The sequence below is a fragment of the Strix aluco genome, chromosome 17 (genome assembly GCF_031877795.1).
Source record: "Strix aluco isolate bStrAlu1 chromosome 17, bStrAlu1.hap1, whole genome shotgun sequence".
Lineage (NCBI taxonomy): Eukaryota > Metazoa > Chordata > Aves > Strigiformes > Strigidae > Strix > Strix aluco.
In genome coordinates, this window is record NC_133947.1 from 3,382,621 (window position 1) to 3,400,177 (window position 17,557).

The window sequence follows — 17,557 nt, forward strand, 5'->3', positions numbered from 1 at the left end:
GCGGGGAGGGGAAAAGGAAAGCGAAAGGGGCGGCGGGGCCGCCCGCCCGCCCAGCACAAAGCCCGAGCACGTGGGGGGGGGAACGGGGAGACGAAGGGGGAGGAAGCGGGGGCACGCCCCGCCCCCTTCCTGCGGCGCCGCATCCCATTGGCCGCCGGCCGGCTCGCCGCGCGGTCCCTGCGCCCGCCCGCTCAGCCCCCTCACTCACGCAGCCGGGCGCTGAGGCGGTTCCCGCCGCTGGCTCTGCTGTTCCTCCCGGGATCCTTCCCTCAGCCGGCCCGCCTGAGGAGAAAAAGAAGAGGAAACGTAATTCTGCTCTTTTCCATCCACCCCGGCGCTGGGCAGCAGTAAGGGGTCCTCAACAGGCTGTGTACCACCACCCCCCCCCCCCCCCCCAGCCACACAAATTGACTGACGTTGGAAACCAGATACTGGAGTAACGGGAGCTTTTCTCTTTCCCTCAGAGTGAAGAATTCAGCAAGACTTGTGTATTTCACGTCTTCACACGTTAAAAACACAATCCTTCCATAGGATGAGGTGATACTCCTCTTACAGGAAAATGAATAAAAGAACAGTCTTCCCAAGTAGGACTCGGTGAAAGGGAAGGGAGGCAAAAATAGCTGCAGCACTCAGCTCGTTTAAAAGCATTTATATGTTCCAAATATCTAACTTGGCAACCAACAAATTCCTAAAAAATCGGTGTTGCTGACCATGAAATCCCAAGTGGACTTCCCTGCTTCAAGGATGGTGTGGAGAGGTTGCACCAGTACATGTTAACATTAACACATTTCTACTTTAAGCTACAAAAAACATTTCATTGGTATAGCAAAAAAAAGACTAGAATCCCTTGCATGAAAGGATTTACCCACAAGGCCATGAGACTTCAAAGTTACAAAATATGCACTTTATGGCCAAGATCTATATAGGTCACAGCAAAGTAACCAGCACTTTTAAGGAAACAGCAAAACTTAACACAGGCATTCACCTTCCAGCACTCACTTCAATGGATCAACAATCTGTGACATGTGATTAGAACTTTCAGAAACTTGATCATACCAAATTAATTGAGCATTTTTCTTAAACATCAAAATGAAAACCAGGAGCTTCCTCACATAAGGTTATAAAAGTTTGATTTCTACCCACCCAGAGAACTTCTGGGCCACCTGTATCCTCTCTCCCGCAGCCTAGTGCTCCAGAGCTCTCCGGCTGGCAGGTGTCTCACTGGGCCTTTTGCAAGGCTTATCAGTTGGAGCACAGCACGAAATCCATGGCACTTCATACCTTCTGGTTTGGAATTTATGTCCCTTTATTTCAGACCCTAAAACAGTGAGCTTGCATCACACTGTAAAAGCAGATACAGTGGCCACGCCGGCAGAGTTCTGACCCAGAGCTCACCGGTGCGTACGAGAGGGTCAGGAGGTGAGCTTCCAAAAGAGTGCAACAAAAACTTCATCTTCTCAATTCAGTCCTTCACAATTGCATTATGCTACTTAGAACAGAAAAAATCCTCTAGTTTGGAAGCTTACAGCAACCTGTCTGTCGAGTTCAGCAGGCCAGGATTTCTTATCAAGTATCGTATAGAAATAACAGGGCAGTAGTTCCTAAGATCCAGACAAAGTTAGTAAAAAACCCAACAAAACAGGTAAGCACTTTGGACCAATTTCACTAAAGGCACAAGATACCTAAATAACTTTAAAAATAAGTCGGGCCAAATTCTAATCAAGTTACGCAACAATTACCATTTAGTAAAATAAAGGCAAGTCAAATTTATTCTTGGTATAAAACAAGTGAAGCAAATAAGGCAGACAAGAACTTGGCTATGTAACTAGAATAAAGGCAAAAAACTAGTAGATTCCTAGTTCCTCACCTTGAAGGCAATACTGACAAATTAAGAAGTAATTCTTCTTTTTATTAACTGACAGTTAATATGGTGAAACAAATTCAGGAACATTTCAGCCCACTTCATTCACCATTTAACACGTGTTTGTTGGTTGCAGTCCGTCTTTTCACAACACAAAAATAGTAACTTCATCAAATCTTAATATTCTAGCATATAAAAGATAAGCATTACAATGTCAGTAAGATCCTGAAGTTGTAGAACAAAATTAACATTTTGGAATAGCGATTCCATTAACATCTACTAAAAATGCTTTAAAAAAATAAATAATGAAGTACAAAACCCACTGTTATATACTACTATATTACAAATGGATGAAGCAACATCTCCACATCTCCAGGTTCATGCACAGCTTAGCTGATCCCTTACAAAACCATGCGACATCACTGGATATTTTATTTAGGACGCTTAGTAATTATTCTGGCTAGGGGCATTATCAATTTCACTTCACTTATGGTGTAGAAACTTAGAAAGATTGAAAAATGTTACGTCACTAAGGGTGAAAGAAGTAAAGGTTCCTCTGGCAAATAGAGCAAAAGAATACTGCAACTCAGTAGTATCTGTATTTAAAAGAATTTTAGTTTTACTGAACTGACGAATTCAGACATTTGATACAAACGCTCTGTCTGCAGTAAGTAAAATGGCCAAACAACATTACCCACAGAGGGTCTGTAAAATTCAAAGACAGCAACAAAGCAAAAGCAGAAAAAACGATCCAAAATTTACAGAAATAACCTATGTTTTTCATGAACTGGGGCTCCGCGTTTCACCGAGCACTTGTTTCAGGAACTATGCTGACACAGTGTGCGTTACTCGTTTGAAATGCAACCACCCAACTGCTGGGTACACACGAGCTCTGAACGCTGCCAGCTTCCTCCCCCAGCGCCCCGAGGAGGGCAGCCAGCGCCCGGCCACTCGGTGCTGACTAGAAAACACACCAGGAAAGACGGACAAAGTCTTGCACGTATGAAGCCAATGTGCAGATTCTTCAAATACCTGGCTCAGATATCTTTTCCTTTCCCAAAAAGTTTATGTAGCGACTATCCTGCTACTTGTTTTTAACGTTCCCTCCTCACGTTCCATAGTTTATTACTTCTCTTTCACAGCTTGCTTTATGTTCTGCGGCGTTTTGCAGCACTTGGACTGGAAGGATTACTGTTTGCGTTTAAGACCTTTTCAGTGACTCTGTTCCGCTTCCTCTTATCAGATCCTTCTTTGGACCCAGAATCTGATGAAGTTTTCTCTTTCTCTTTGCTGCTTGGCTTTTCAGTTGTTTTTCCTAAACTTCCAGAGGGTGCAAAAACTGAAATAGGATCAAAGTAATGATTCCAGATCAGAGTCATACACATAGGCAAACAAGTAGTGTATCAAATTTCTTTATATTACATAAAACCTTTCAAACCAATCAATTCTCAGCATATTTAACCACCATTTAAGTATTACTTTCACTTTTAAAGGAAAAATCTTCTGTAAGAAAGGCACATCTTGCTTTTATTATTTGCTTTAAAGACAGGCATGTATTTTGACAGGCTAAAAGTGAAATTCATTAAGTGGAATTAAACAGCACTTAAAATTAAAATACTTAATAGGAACACTTACAGAACATAGGACCAATCTATGAAACTTATAATCAGCAACGGTCATTACATTTGGTATTACTGATAGATTTTAAAACTGAACACCCAAAATATGGAATTTAATATATTTTAAAAATACATTTTTAGATCTTTTATTACACTCAATCTTAAAACACCACTTATTCTGTGATATAAATATTAAGAAATTATATAGTTAACAGTCGGCTCGGTCTGTTAAGATAAATAGCAGAATCTCTACTGTTCACATTTGACTTTGTTCTACAGCAAAGTGTTAGGAAAATAAGCCTTATATTTAAAAGAAGCAGGATAATGCAAAGAAAAGAAAATAAAAAAAACACTCTGCCCGCCTTCCCATTTAAGCATACAATCTTACAATCTTTTTTTATTTATAGACCCTATTTTTCCCTATAAAGGACTACAAAGATCCTAACACAGAGTATTTAGGTTCACTAAAACCGGACTCAATTTTCTTTCAGAGATTCTTAGATTACTTCAGACCCCCAGGGTTTTGTCAAGTGCATATTAAAACCAAAAAACTCCACAGCTATACAACTCTGTACATATGAATTAGGAAAAAAGGAGCAATCTTTTGAAGTATCAGATATTGGCAACTGCTTACTCTGTATATTATTCTAGTTCTTGGCATGAGCATGTGCTAAGTCTAAACACAAATCACAACGTACACCATATTTGGGATTTACATTTTAACATTATTTCTCAAAGTTACAGTTGGTTTTTAATCTCGTATTACACAGTAGAGAGTTACAAATTTACCTTCTTCTGGACCTGCATGCGTTTCCATGTCTTCTTTTATTTCCTCTTTCACTTCTTCTTCTATCATTACTTTTCCTACAGAAAAGATTGTTAGGCCATGGTTAGATGGTTTTAAAGAACCGTATGTATTTTTTCTGAATTAGCAGCCTCAGCATAAGTGCATGTTGACAGATACTCAGTGCAGCATTCAGCAGTAAAGGTTCTTTAGCACTGTGATAGAGAAACACAGCTAACAGCGCAGGCATCCTGTGAGCATAACGTAGGATAAATGCACTGAACAAGATGATGTCACATGCCAAAAAGTTCCACTGAAATTATTAGCAGGAAGAAAGTGAAATGCTAAATAGCCAAAACATATTGCAATGTCTTAGCTACACTATGATTTTATACTGAGTTTTCAGTGTGAAGTTTTGTGTATCTAGTAACTGAGCAGCTGTTGTTTAAAATACTCCAAGAACTCCTTTGGCAGATGCTTGAACTTCCTAGCTCCTACCTTGGATAACAGTAATAAGTAACACACATATAACTGAACTTTGAAAATCCAGCTCTCGCTGCTCAACCTAAGATTTCTGTCAAACTGCTGCATATTTCTATTAGTTTAGACAATACAGATAGGGTTATCCTGAGTGAGAGATTTGGAAGAACTAGGTAATTGAATCCCAAGAAGGTAAAAACACAGAGATGATTTCACAGTGCAGTGAAACCACCGTGAATCTGTACAAATGCCTCTAAATATTTCATGTTGATTTTATTTTCAATCAATTTTAACACAACTACAGGAAAACTCATGAAAAATCTATCATCAGACATTAAAAACCAGTAATCCTTTTAAAAATAAGACATATGAACCACATTAAAAATAGTAATAGTCTAAAAAGAAGATGGTTATACAAGGTACAAGTCCATGGCCAAAAAGCAAGTTTCTTCAGCTATTCAGGAAGTATATTCCTGGTGTACATTTTTAAACATGAGCTGAATTGCTATTTAACTGCTTTATATCATCACTGGGACAGAAAATTTTATCACAGAAATATTATTATATGCAAACTACATGCAGAAAATGTTATTTTCATCAGCTCCATAGCTGCTCTACTCTTTATGTAACTAGAATAAAAGCAAAAAACTCTTCAAAAAATTATATTGCTACAAAATGAACCACATTAAAGCACGCAGATCATCTATTTTAGCAAAAATTACGGTTTGATGTAGTATTACAGCCGTCTCAACAAAGTGCAAAAAACCCACAATAAACTACTAGTCACCTTGCAAACAACCGTATTTTGCCTTCCACTATGCAAACTAGTAGCAGTGAAGCACGCGGTATACTCAGAAGGAGAAGATGAATTTCAATGTTATAAATAGTAATATATAAATGCTATTTGCATCCTGTCTACATTATATTTAAAAACATGAGAAATACTGTGGGGAGTCCGACCAAACGTCTTTCTCTCGCGCTAGCCTGTCTCCTCCAGCGGTCAATCACACAGGCTGACAGTGAGAATACCAACAGCACAAGCAGTGTGATCCTTTCCCCGACAGTTTCCTTCACTCAGCTGATTAAAAATTCATGAGATAAACTTGTCTCTGTTTAACACGCTCTTTTCCTGATACACCTAACACACCAGTCTGAAAGAATGGCCTTGGACTGGCATGTTACATTTTTGGGTGGGTTTTTTTTTTTTGGGGGGGGGGTGTAGTTTTGTTAAACTACCCACTGAGATGAGATTAGAGTAACCAAGAGTAAGAGACTGCTATCACATCTTACCTTCTCTCACTTCTTGAATCATTTCGTCAGGAAGAACAAAATTCTTCTCTATGTTAGGGAACGGAAGAATCTCAGATTCGTGCTTAGAAAGAAAAGAAAGATCTCTATGAATGACTTTGGTAAAAACTTTAATTTGGATTTAGAAGCGCAATCTCAAGTTCCATTTCACATGCAATTAGTAGCTAAATAATTCTTAACAAGACACTTCAGACATTCGAGAATCAGGAGGCTCCTGATGTCAAACTGATTACTAAGGTCAAGATATTTGAGATCATGACACATGATCATTTGAGATAATTTCTGGAACCCAACCATGTCAAATTCTTATATAAACACACTAAAACCTCCTTGTTGACACTTAAGTAATTATGTGAATGTTTGCTGGATTAGCGTTTTGACAACTTTAATAAACAAAGTCAGAACACAGTATGGAAAAAAAAAAAACAAACCACTGCAGGTTTTATTTTATTGTCTCCATTCTAATGTACTTTTAGACAGGGAAAAGCCCATCAACTGACTGGAACGACACGAAATTCTTAGTAACATGCAAGGCATGACAGGCCCCGTGATTTTGGCCTATCAAAACTCCCGGACTGTAAGAAATAAGAACGTGACTGCCTCTGTACTCACAAGAGCTTGCATATCGTACATGGTGCTCAAATGGTCCCAAATCACTTTGGAAGAAATCTGCCGTCCAATATTCTGACTGAATTTATCTCGGATACAAATCATGTGGAAATGGCGATTCACACCTGGGGGAAGAACTCAGTGCAATTAACACTACTAACAGTTTTATTTGTGCCACACAATTAAAAAAAAAATAATCCTATGGTTACAAAGAAATCATACATTAGAGGAGCAGCACATGGCAGGCCGGGCAGCCCTTTGTTACAGGTGCTAATCTGGAGAAGGGCTGAGGCTGCCCCACGGGGTAACGCTGACACGGGGCCGCAGCCAGAGCTTTCGGAGGCCCCGGGAAACACAACCGAAGGGAAGTCTAAGGCCGCGAGTCAGGCAAGGCGATGGCACGGGGGAGCGAGGAGGGCTGGCTCCGTGCCCCCGGGAGGGCCGGCTGCGGCGACCGGGGGGGACACGGCGCCTCCTTGCCCACAGGCCCCGCCACGCTCGGGAGAAGCCCCGGCGCCCTCGGCCGGCGGCGGGGGCGAGCCCGGGAGGCCGCTAGGGGCAGCACCGCAGCGCGGCCGGGCCGCCAGCCCCCACCCCGGGGCCCCCCGCCCGGCCCCTGCCGCTCCGGGCCCAGAACCCGGTTCTCCTCCGCGGCCAGCGCCGCTCCTCGAGGCCGCGGCCTGCTCTCACCTACGGGCTTGTGGCCCAGCATGGCGTGGAAGAGGCACACCTCCACTTCGGGGCTCCACACCACCACCGCCTCCTCCGCCGGTACGCCGGGCTCCGGGGCGGCGGCCGCTGCCGCCGCGGCGGCTGCAACGGCGGCGGCGACCGCCGCGGCGGCTCCCGGCCCGGCCGCGGGCAGCGGCGGCTTCTCCACAGCGCCCGCCGAGCCGCCCTCCGCCTCGCCCATCGCCGCGCCGCCCGCCGCCCGCAGCGGCTCCTGCCGGCCGGGAGGAGGGAGGGGGTGGCGGGCCGCGGGCCGCTCCTCGGGCGGGGCGAGGCGAGGCGGGGCGGGGGGCCAGGCCCGCGGGGGGGCCTCTCCCCCGGAGCAGAGCGGGGGTTCGAGGGGGGTTTACCTCACGTTGGGGCCGCACCGCGCTCGTAGCGCCCGAGGCGTGAGCTGGGCACGGAGCCCGGCCCCTCAGGAACGGGACGAGGCCGCAGGGAGCCTCCGAGACGGTTCTTGCCGAGCGTTGTCAAGCTTTAGGGTTTCTTGGGCCAGGCATGGAGGCAAGTGCACCGCAGCCCTGAATGGCCTCCGCAGGCCTGTTCTGCGCTTGAGATCACCAGAGGGTTGGGAAGGCGGCACCGGGGGGTCAGAGCCAGGCCTGAGGCTTGGCTCTGCCGTCAGGGAAGCCTCGGCCGCCCCGCACTTGCCCTCCCGTCCGTCCTCGTTGGGCACAAGGAGCTGCCAAGGTGGAGGATGACGCTTGGGAAAAGGGCCCGAGCGCTGCCAAACCCCCGAACCGCTCGGCCTTGTCACGAGAGGATCGTCTGAGAGCAACCTGACATTGATGCTTAACAAATAACTACGCCTGGCATGTTTAAAAAATGCAGAACCCACCAGCTTTGCCCGTCATTTGAGGCATAAAAAAACATTTTGGGAAGAAAGAGAATGTATCATTCCCTCGGTGACAGGGTTGTTTTGCCTTCTTAGGTATAATTAGACACACAGGCATGAAACAGGACTTCTGTTGCTTAGGTGATCAGGTTTTCCTATTGCTCACTCCTCGCTTGAAATTTTAATCCTTTTTATGACATTAAAATTATTTCAATAGCAAATAACAGTGACATCATATGCAAAGAATGACTGTTCTGAGTGAATAATAAAGAAGTGGGAGCAAAAACCCACAAGCAAAGAGATTATTTTCATGCAAATTATCCTCATAATTAAAAGCAGGAGGGGAAAGATGCGATTTTGTGAAATGGAAAACATTCTGTACTTTTGATACCCAAAGAATTGACTTGTATCATTCTTTGGTGCTTGATGTAATGCTTATACCCAAACCCGATTAATTTAACATTAAGCAAACACTTGAAATGAGTTAAACCCAAAACCTCACGTGTGAAGCTTTGGGCAGTTTGGTGGTGCGGATCCTGGATACGGATGCTGGGATACAAATCCTCATTTCCAGCAGGGTTCAAGCTAGCCTCTCGAAATGGAAAGGAGTCTCCCACTCCAGTCTGGATTAGATGCTGTTGAAATTTTCCAGGAATAAGTGTTTCTGTGAGAGCTCCATTCTGACTGACAGACATCTTTCTGGAATGACTTTTTTTGCATCAAGACTACAGGAATTTCTAGAAATATTTCTTCTGCCTACCGCCACCTCTGTACTTATGTCCTGGTTGTGCTGAATCTGCCTTTACACAGCTCAGGCTTCACACTGCTTTCCTCATTTTGAGCCAAAATTACCTATCAACAAGATTTTGCCGATCTCGAATACAAGTCTGCATGTTTTTCCGGTTAAATCCAGTCCTAAATCCGGTATTGATTTCAGACCTGTTTAATCTTCCGTGTTTATTTGATCTATAGTGCTGCGTAGTCTTAAGCTGCTACCAAAAGAGAGGGTTATGATTTCCTGTGATGACTGCACAGCAGGAGTAAATGAGTTCCCAAACAACTAAATTCCTGTTTTCATACACATGTTTCTAGGTGTAGAAAAATGAAGGAAGAGAGAAAAGCAAATAAATTACAGAGTATAAAAATTGTTCCCCTGTAGAATAGTTTTCAAAGTTTTGCAGGAATAATTTTTTATTATTATTTTTAAGCCTGTGTGAAACACTGAGCTTCAGCACTCTCATCTGTCACATTATGCTTCTACTTAAAGACTATCATCAAGAGGGAATAACCATGTCAACTCAGATAGCAATTTTTATGTCATCAAGTTCTGATGACTAAAAAAAGTAGCATGTGAAACAGAATGTGGAAAAACATATGGCTACCTCTGAAAGTACAATAGCATATGAAAATAATTTAATTCAGTAGAACAATGTTAATTCAACAGGAAGAGTATATGCATAAACTGACTGCTATTTTGTTTCAATCACAAATAATTACATTTCCCTTGGTATAAATTTCCTTGTCTCTTTCAATGCCTCTAGAAAACATATGGGAGCCTATAATAATGCCACATACAGCCTCTACCTGGATTCGGACCAGAGTTAAATTTTTCTCTCTTTAAATTTTAAAGGTTTTTTTCCCCCCTCACCGAACAGATTTTTCAGATTCTAAAAAATTCACTTTCCTCTTGTTCAAGTTTACAACTTACTTTTGGTTTTAAGCAGATATCAACCATATAAGACATGCACGATTTCGTTCCTCTCTTTTTCTTCCCACTCTTTAGGCTGCTTTCAGCCTTAAAAACTGCCTATTAGATCAACTAAGGGTGCTCAGCCCTTTGCTGGATCAGGTCGTGTCCCCCTGGAGAGATGATCTGATATTTCATAAGGCATTGCAACAACTGAGAAATACGCCTAGCATTTGGCATTCTCTCTAGAAGCGTTGGATTTCTGGGATAAGCAATATGTCTACAACTATTTCTGTCATTATTTTAGAACACCATGTGTTAGTGCCCTTAACAAAGTAAAAACTTGATTCTGAATCCTGGCTAACTTTTGGTATGCCACATGAACGGTTGTAAAAGAATATCATCTGCATACTTTTGCATTAAAACCAGTTACTTAACCTTTGCTGGGAGGTTTTAGTACATCTTGAGTATAGAATCTAACAGAATTTTTCTTACACAGGTGAATGAAACCTCCTGAGATCCGTGGAGAGCATTACCAGCTTTGTTCTACAGAAACTGAGAAGGAGAAGCGCAGCAGTTTGCTGGAGATCATGGGCGGGGATCCCTGCTAAAGCTGGTGGATGTGCTCAGCAGTCACTGCCGTCTGATGCTGAGTGTGTGTCACGAGCCATAGCTGGGTTTAACTGTTGACAAACTGGGTAATTAGCTACTGTATTACGCCATTTTCATTGCATATATAGGTTTTACATGCAAAAGTACATACATTTGGGGGCTGGTCCTGCACCAATTTACACTCAAGTCCATAAATCCCCCTACAAGATAAGTAATCTCAGTGCCTTGGCATATTTCACTATTTCCAAATATAATATCCTTTCTAGCTGATGAGAACCTCCTGAAAAGAGGAGTTCTGATCTGATTTGTAAGCTTTAGCCGTACTTTCAAAACCTGTTCTTTCAGTGTGAAATCTGTGAGAAGTTTTGCTTTAACAGAGCGGCATCAGGAATTGTCCAAAAGTTGGAGCTTGATCATCTTGCATCTCTTTTAATAAATCAGTGAAGGTAGTTTGATATAGACATGCTTTTCTCCCCATTACACCTGTCAAGGAGGAAGAACCAAAAAGATAAACTGGTTTGTTTTTAGAGTCATATCACACAGACCTTCAGAGCAGCATTGCCTCTTCCAGTAGTTGGCAAAGAGATACTTCCCAGCTTTCTCCCAATTACCTAAGTTCTTAGCAAAAGGATGTGTTTTATTTTAAACAAGAACATTGAATGGGGAGTTCACTCTGAGATCTGGCCTGCATGGCTTCTTACAGGGGTAAAAATATGGGATTTAATTCAAGATGGGGGGGGGGGGAGGGGAGGAAGCAGCAAAAAAGAGGGAGGCAGCTGTCAGACAGAATACGTTCTGTTTGCTGAGACATATGTTCTTGAACTGAACTTTTCCCTTGTGATTGGTTGTGCTCATTCTCCCAGCAGAGAGAGGCTACATACTAGATGGGCATCAGATGGCAAGCCCTAGAAAAATAGATTGAAAAGTGTGCAAATAATCATCTCTAAGCACACACAGAAGCGTTCATTACTGCTACTGTTACGGTTCAAAATATCCCAGTGCAGAGTGGGGATTGGGGAAGGAAAAGCCATCTTACTGATTTTTCGGTTTAATAAATCCATCATGTCCCAGGCTTACAAAGAAGCACCAAGAAAACCCAGTGAATTTAGAATTTAGAACTCGTTTATTCAAGGCGAGCACAAGAATCAGTTCATGAATCCCTGGATATCCCAAGCCAGCCTCAGAAGACCACAGCGTGTTTTTCCAAAGACCATAGCATGTTTTACTGCAGGTGATTTTTACTGAGAGTGCCTAAAGTGCCTGCCAAACTAAACTCACACTAGCCCAGCTGGTCAGTATAAATCTAGAAGGGATTTCCTTTCTTGGCAGTTTCAGTGTTGTGATTCGGATTGTTCAGATCATAATTTTCTTCTCTGGGGACATTTTTATAACTTCATTTTTCAAAAACAAAAATACTACTCTTTAAAATAAAAAAGAGCCAGCATAAACAGCAAGGATCTCCAGAAGGAAAGCAGACAAGCACTAAACCTTTCTAGCTGACATTAAAATGACAACCACACTCAGCCTTTCGCTGTGGCGGAGGGTGGCAGCAGATTTTCATAGAGTACGTGTAGTCCTTTAAGCACACACAAACCTTGACAGAACTATGCAAATCAGGGGTTTGGGAGATTCTGCCAGGGCCCTTTCTTTGCATTTCAACTTTGAATACCTGAGGGTATTCCCAAGTATCCTTTATCATCATCATCATCATCCTTTAGGCTACAACATTTGGGTGATGTCCAAGATTGCTTCCTAGGATGGACCCTATGCACTGGCAAACAAACTGCAGCTGCAGCCAGCCAGGCAATGCTGTTGCAGGAAGCTGTGAAAACAGGGAAAAAACAGGTTAGTTTGAAATTTGGCTTGCATTGATGGTAAGTCAATAGCACCATCCAGGCCTAAGCCAAGTAACTTGCCAAAGAACGTCTGAGCTTGTCTGATTTGTAGAAATATGTCTCTAGATTCAGCATGTCTCTGAAACAAGAGTCCACAAAGTGCTAGTAGCAGGATCTTTTTTCCTCATTTGTCACGGGAAACAGGCCTGTCCTGTCTTCTGTTTTGTTTCACAAACACTTCTGTGTTGGTTCCAAAATTTCAAGCCTGCATTTGATTTACAGAACCGAACCAGAGCTGTACAATTCTGGATTTATCCTCATGTGCAAAGAATATAATTACGGTAGGAAATGCTTGATAAACCAACATATCTGATGATGGAACTTGATCTGTTGAACCAAATTCCTCACTGGGTGTGAAGTCCATCTCATGAAGAAATGATTCAAAGAAATCATCAGTACATTTGCAGTGGTTCTACTGGTAGGAATGCTCTTAGCATGGGTGAACCAGACAGATGCTACTGTCCTGGGTCAGAAGCAACTTCCACTGGCGTTACCTAAAGTCTCTGAGTTTTTTCCTTCACCATTTTCAATGAATCCATCACTATCTTTAATAATCCTAAAACAGACCAACTGGAAAACAAAACAAAACAAAATTATGCTATGCTTAAGTATTAATCAAAGGGGGAAAAAAATCCATTGATTTCAGTGAAGGTGGAATTTCCTGTAGACTCTGTTCTTGTTTCTATTTATTTGGCAGTTTAGGAGACACCTGTAAGAGGAGACAGGAGATGGGTCCTGTGTTTCAGGCCTGCAACTATTACTTTTTTTGCTGTAATTTACAGCACATATTTCAAAGCCAGTTATTCTAAACAACACAAAAATGCCAAAGTAACTGTATCAGTAATTTAAAGTATTTGGATTAGATCTGAAGCATGAAAGTGTTTCCATCTTCATAGCCAACAAAATGTCAGTTTTCACCATGTGCGTGCCTAGGGCATCTCAGGAGGGAAAAAACCCCTTCAAATAAATAAACAGGTTTAAAGAAAGGCTTCAGGCAACACTGTCATGACTGACATCACTATATAAAAATATAAATATATATATATATATAAAAAAACCTGTTCCTGTAAGAAGGAACATATACAGCTAACTATCACCAAGGTAATGTGTGCAATTCTTTTGGTTACGGGCTGATACACTTAGTCCCTTTTTGTTTTCTGATTCAACAGGCGGAACTTTATTTCAGTGCATTTCTGCTTGTATACCATAAACTCAGTGATTTTATAAACTGTACAGAGATGATATAAGTTGCTGTAAAAGTCAATGACACCAATGAGCTATTGCTTAAGAAGTTTGGCAAATTATGTATGTTACCTTCGTGAGAGACTTAATTGCAGAAACCTGCCCACTGGATTGGCAGTTCTCTACTGCACTCCAAAATTCTAATTACTGTCTTCTGCACTGTTTCCTGCTAGCAGCACCACATAATTAAACTCCGGTGTTGGAGGAATTTATAGTGAATTGATACAGGGTGACTTGGCCGATGTGCTCTACTACTTTGCTAAGATCACTGTCCATCTTTAAATAAGTGGTCCTGCTGTATCCCTTAGTCATTTTGCTCAGTAGCCTCTACCCCAAAGTTGGCATTTCAAGCTAGCAGAAGCGAGCGTTCACTCCAAACCCCGACTCAGATTCCTATCAGAATACATTTTTCTTTGGTGGGTCAGGTCTGTAAGCATTTTTACATAGATACCATAATTCCCATCTGAACACATATGTTAGAGTATTCTGAGGCCAGCTGTGATATGCAGACCTCTTATTTAGAATAGCCTCAGTTTTTTTCTGGAATGGAAGTAACTGAAAACTTGCACATTTAAATAGATTTTATCTCTTTGCATTTTTGGAATAATCTTCCTCCCTTTGCATAATGGATAGCAGCCTTAACACTTCCCATTTCTTCAACTGCATCAGTTGCTTAGAATAAGGATCTCATTTTCACATGAATCCTGTGGCAGGGCAACCTGACGGACCTAAATTCAATGAAAATTACATAAAATTGAAAGAGAGCAGATGTCAATGTAAGTGATGGCAGGGCAGCGCTATTACTATCATCTACTTTGCATAATCATGTTAGCAACAAAGCCTGTTAGCACATTTCACAGCTTTTCCCAGCAAGCTGCGACTGTAAGCTTTTGGGAAAGCGACAGAGCTTCTCCTCCTATTCAGGATTTCTCAAGTGTCTCAGCCATTCATACTGGTTTTATGCTCCTTGAGACAATATCAGAGGTGAAGTATCAAATTTAAGTGATTTTCTAAATGGTAAGAAGAGCCCAATTTCTTTCATAATGGATAACTTCATCGTTTAACTATGTGAAAAACTTAAATAGATAATATCTATTTGGTTTTATCATGTGTGTTGGGGGGCATACTTCTAAAAGCTTGCTAACTATTTCTTTATAGATTGGAACAGGAAAGTGAGGTATGAGAGGCTGATACTCACATGCACATAATGCTTTGGCTGGCTTTGGATCCCACCTACGTGCTTTGGCTGGCTTTGGATCCAGGAGCTACTGAGTCATTCTCCAGTCCATGTAAGAGTAATCAAGTATCTCTTGCTCTTATCCCATTCGTGAAACTGTCTCTGCTGATGATCTGAGTTACTCACAATTTTCTTAAATTCCCATTAGAAAAGGACCTGCACTGTCCAAAGGAAGCACCGATACAGAATGTACCGGTGTCTGTGGGGGTCTTTCTCCTGGCTTCAGAAGACTTTAGATCAGCCCTTAGGAAGCCATTAGGAGTGGGGGGTAGAGAAGCAGCATTTGGTACAGATTGTTCTCTTGGAGTTGGAGAAGTAATTTAAGGGTGTCGTAGGGAATGTCAGAGCTCTGTGGTTCCCCAACCACTTTATATCTATCTGTGAATCTTAGGCCCTGAAGGTCCTTTAGCTCACTAGAGATGCTACTGCATGGTCAAAAGAATTAGGGAGGATGAAAATCTTCATTTTTTCTAATCTTCCTTCACTGACTAGTTTTTAGATTTGCCAAGGTGTCTTGATCTGGCTGGATGGGATAGAGGCAAAGGTGACCCTTCATTCACACAAAATCAGTGCATTTGTTAACTACTAATGTCATCCTGGTTGAGGGATGATTTGTTAACTCACATGCCTCATATCAGTGCACTTTATGTTTAAGGGACTGTATATATGTGAAGGAAAATTTGGTGTCTTTAATTTATATTCGACAAACTTACTGTACCTCAGAGCTAACTCCAAGTATTTCAGAACACATTTCTTTTCCCAACTATCTCTGCTGCTATGAGATATCGAAACCTGAAAAAATAGAAAATTGTTTTTGCAGCAACTTCAGAGACACTAAATTAGTCCCTAGGTTTACTAGCAGTTCTGAGATAGGAATTATTCAATCACATTATATTTCTGACTTTAAAAAGTTTTTCTTCTTTTATTCACCGTTAGAAGCAGATGAAAGTTCATTTGGAATCCATACACATCTTGACATATAATAGAGTACAATGTACTTTAAGAAAATAATAAGAATAAAAAAAAATCTGGTTTGCCTTAACAGTAGGAAATTTGAGGCTCAGGTGAACTATAATGGGTCCTATTAACATTGCACACCAGAATTCTGAATTGCTCATGCGATGATAATAAATATTTACAAGATTAAAAGGATGGCTTTATTCCCAGTGTTTTATTTCCCCTCCCTGGAAGCTATTACCTGAAGTGCTCTCTACTTTTGGTGATGTTAAACGTAATCACCACAATTTTTCATTTGAATGACTAACTCTCCACTAGAAAATATAGAAAATATTTATAACTGTGGTAAGTTTAGAAAAGAACTTGCGTCTACCAATGTTTTGTTTGATGCTTTTAAAGGAAGGGTTGTGTGACCTTAGAAGAACCACCTGACCTTGATCAGAGGACAAAATCATCCAGCTCTGTTGAGTGCAAGAACCTTCCACCAAACTACTTATCAGCTGAGTTTTTCAGAAATTCCCTCTTATGCTGGCCTTTCTCATTCTGTCATTTTTTCCCTATGTCTGGTTCTGCTGTCCTCCCTTTTACTTCTTAGCCCGAAGACCAAATGCTCAATAGTCAAAGTGGAAAAAGACCTAAAATGAGAGGTGGAAAAAATAATGTTTGCAGCAAATTAAAAACGCTGGGCCATGCACTGCCTTTGTTAAATGATCCCCTTTATACTAGTCTCATAATAGTTTTTTTGTAACGGGAAGGATTTTCTTCAGTGAAAGTGATAGAAACACAGATGTAGAATTAGCCCTGGGTCTAACATGACTGCTGTCCTTATACAGCTGCCAAACTTTCATTCTTTCATGCTCAGAGGTGATTTTGATGGTATTCTTATTTCAGCAGCTCTCGTCTTGCACAGGACAACATTTAATCTGCCACTGCTTTTCCAAGTGTCTGGCTGTGACAATCTGTGGTGGCTTTCATACGTGGGCACAACAAGGACAGTGGCAGTTTCTCCCCATTTTGTGTACTGCAGTTTCTAAAGCTGTTTTAAAGAGTCTTGTTACTACATTAATTTAATTTCTCTCCATTGAAGGGGAGTCTGATTGATTCCATCTGAATATTTTCCATGATCAAGGGTGGGATGAAACGGGAATCTTTCCACCCTTAGAAAATAACTTCACATATAAGGTGTGTAGCTGTTCATGTACTCATGTGCAGAAATGTAATTTATCTTCAACACAGGTGGGAAAGTTAGGGAGAGCTGATGAATTTTTCTCTATGTCTACAGTATGTTCTAGAAGAGGAACCCAAGAACATAATAAGCTGCATTCACCACTTTGAATTTTTTAAGTTATTCTTCATGGATCACCTTAGTTGAGCTGTTAAGAAAAATAATCTTATCTCATTTTCCACTTTATCTTTTATTGCTGCAATTCATATCTGTATATTACCTTATCTCAGTGCCCTCATGGGATTGTTTCTAATTTGTTCAAATTCAGAACAATTTCTGTTTGCTCTCACTGTGATCAAGGTGGGCTCATGCAAAACTGTTCTCTTCTAATCAGTTTTATTAGATGGGACTGCTGATTAGGTGTCTTTATACTTGTCTTCCAGACCAATTTCTAAAATGAATTCTCACAACGGCTCTTTGAAGCTCCTGATTCTAATACAGATAATATTCAGGTTCATAATAGGAAGTTTGTTGACA

General features: G+C 41.5%; 1 protein-coding gene and 1 long non-coding RNA gene across 6 annotated transcripts in view; one reads left to right on the top strand and one right to left on the bottom strand.

The window, feature by feature from the left end:
- On the bottom strand, positions 1–7,574 carry MRGBP (MRG domain binding protein). 2 transcript variants are annotated; one of them, XR_012625561.1, is made up of 6 exons: positions 7,352–7,574; positions 6,665–6,786; positions 6,035–6,116; positions 4,270–4,344; positions 2,894–3,200; positions 1–282 (listed from the first exon to the last, which is right to left on the bottom strand). XR_012625561.1 is itself a non-coding variant. In XM_074843438.1 (5 exons), the coding sequence occupies exons 1-5, from the start codon at positions 7,572–7,574 to the stop codon at positions 3,010–3,012; spliced, it is 693 nt and encodes a 230-aa protein (XP_074699539.1). In that variant the 3' UTR covers positions 1,889–3,009. The 2 variants fall into 2 exon arrangements, 1 of the variants encoding a protein (XP_074699539.1); XM_074843438.1 differs by lacking the exon at positions 1–282 and having other exon boundaries at positions 1,889–3,200.
- LOC141931394 (uncharacterized) overlaps positions 7,300–17,557 on the top strand; it is a 32,408-nt gene continuing 22,150 nt past the window's right edge. For 3 of the 4 annotated variants that reach the window (XR_012625562.1, XR_012625563.1, XR_012625564.1), the window contains exons 1-3: positions 7,300–7,432; positions 10,412–10,610; positions 14,820–14,950. This is a non-coding gene — a long non-coding RNA (uncharacterized LOC141931394). Of the gene's footprint in view, positions 7,433–10,411; positions 10,611–14,819; positions 14,951–16,254; positions 16,427–17,557 lie in introns of those variants that run through there. The other variant, XR_012625565.1, reaches the window with a different exon arrangement.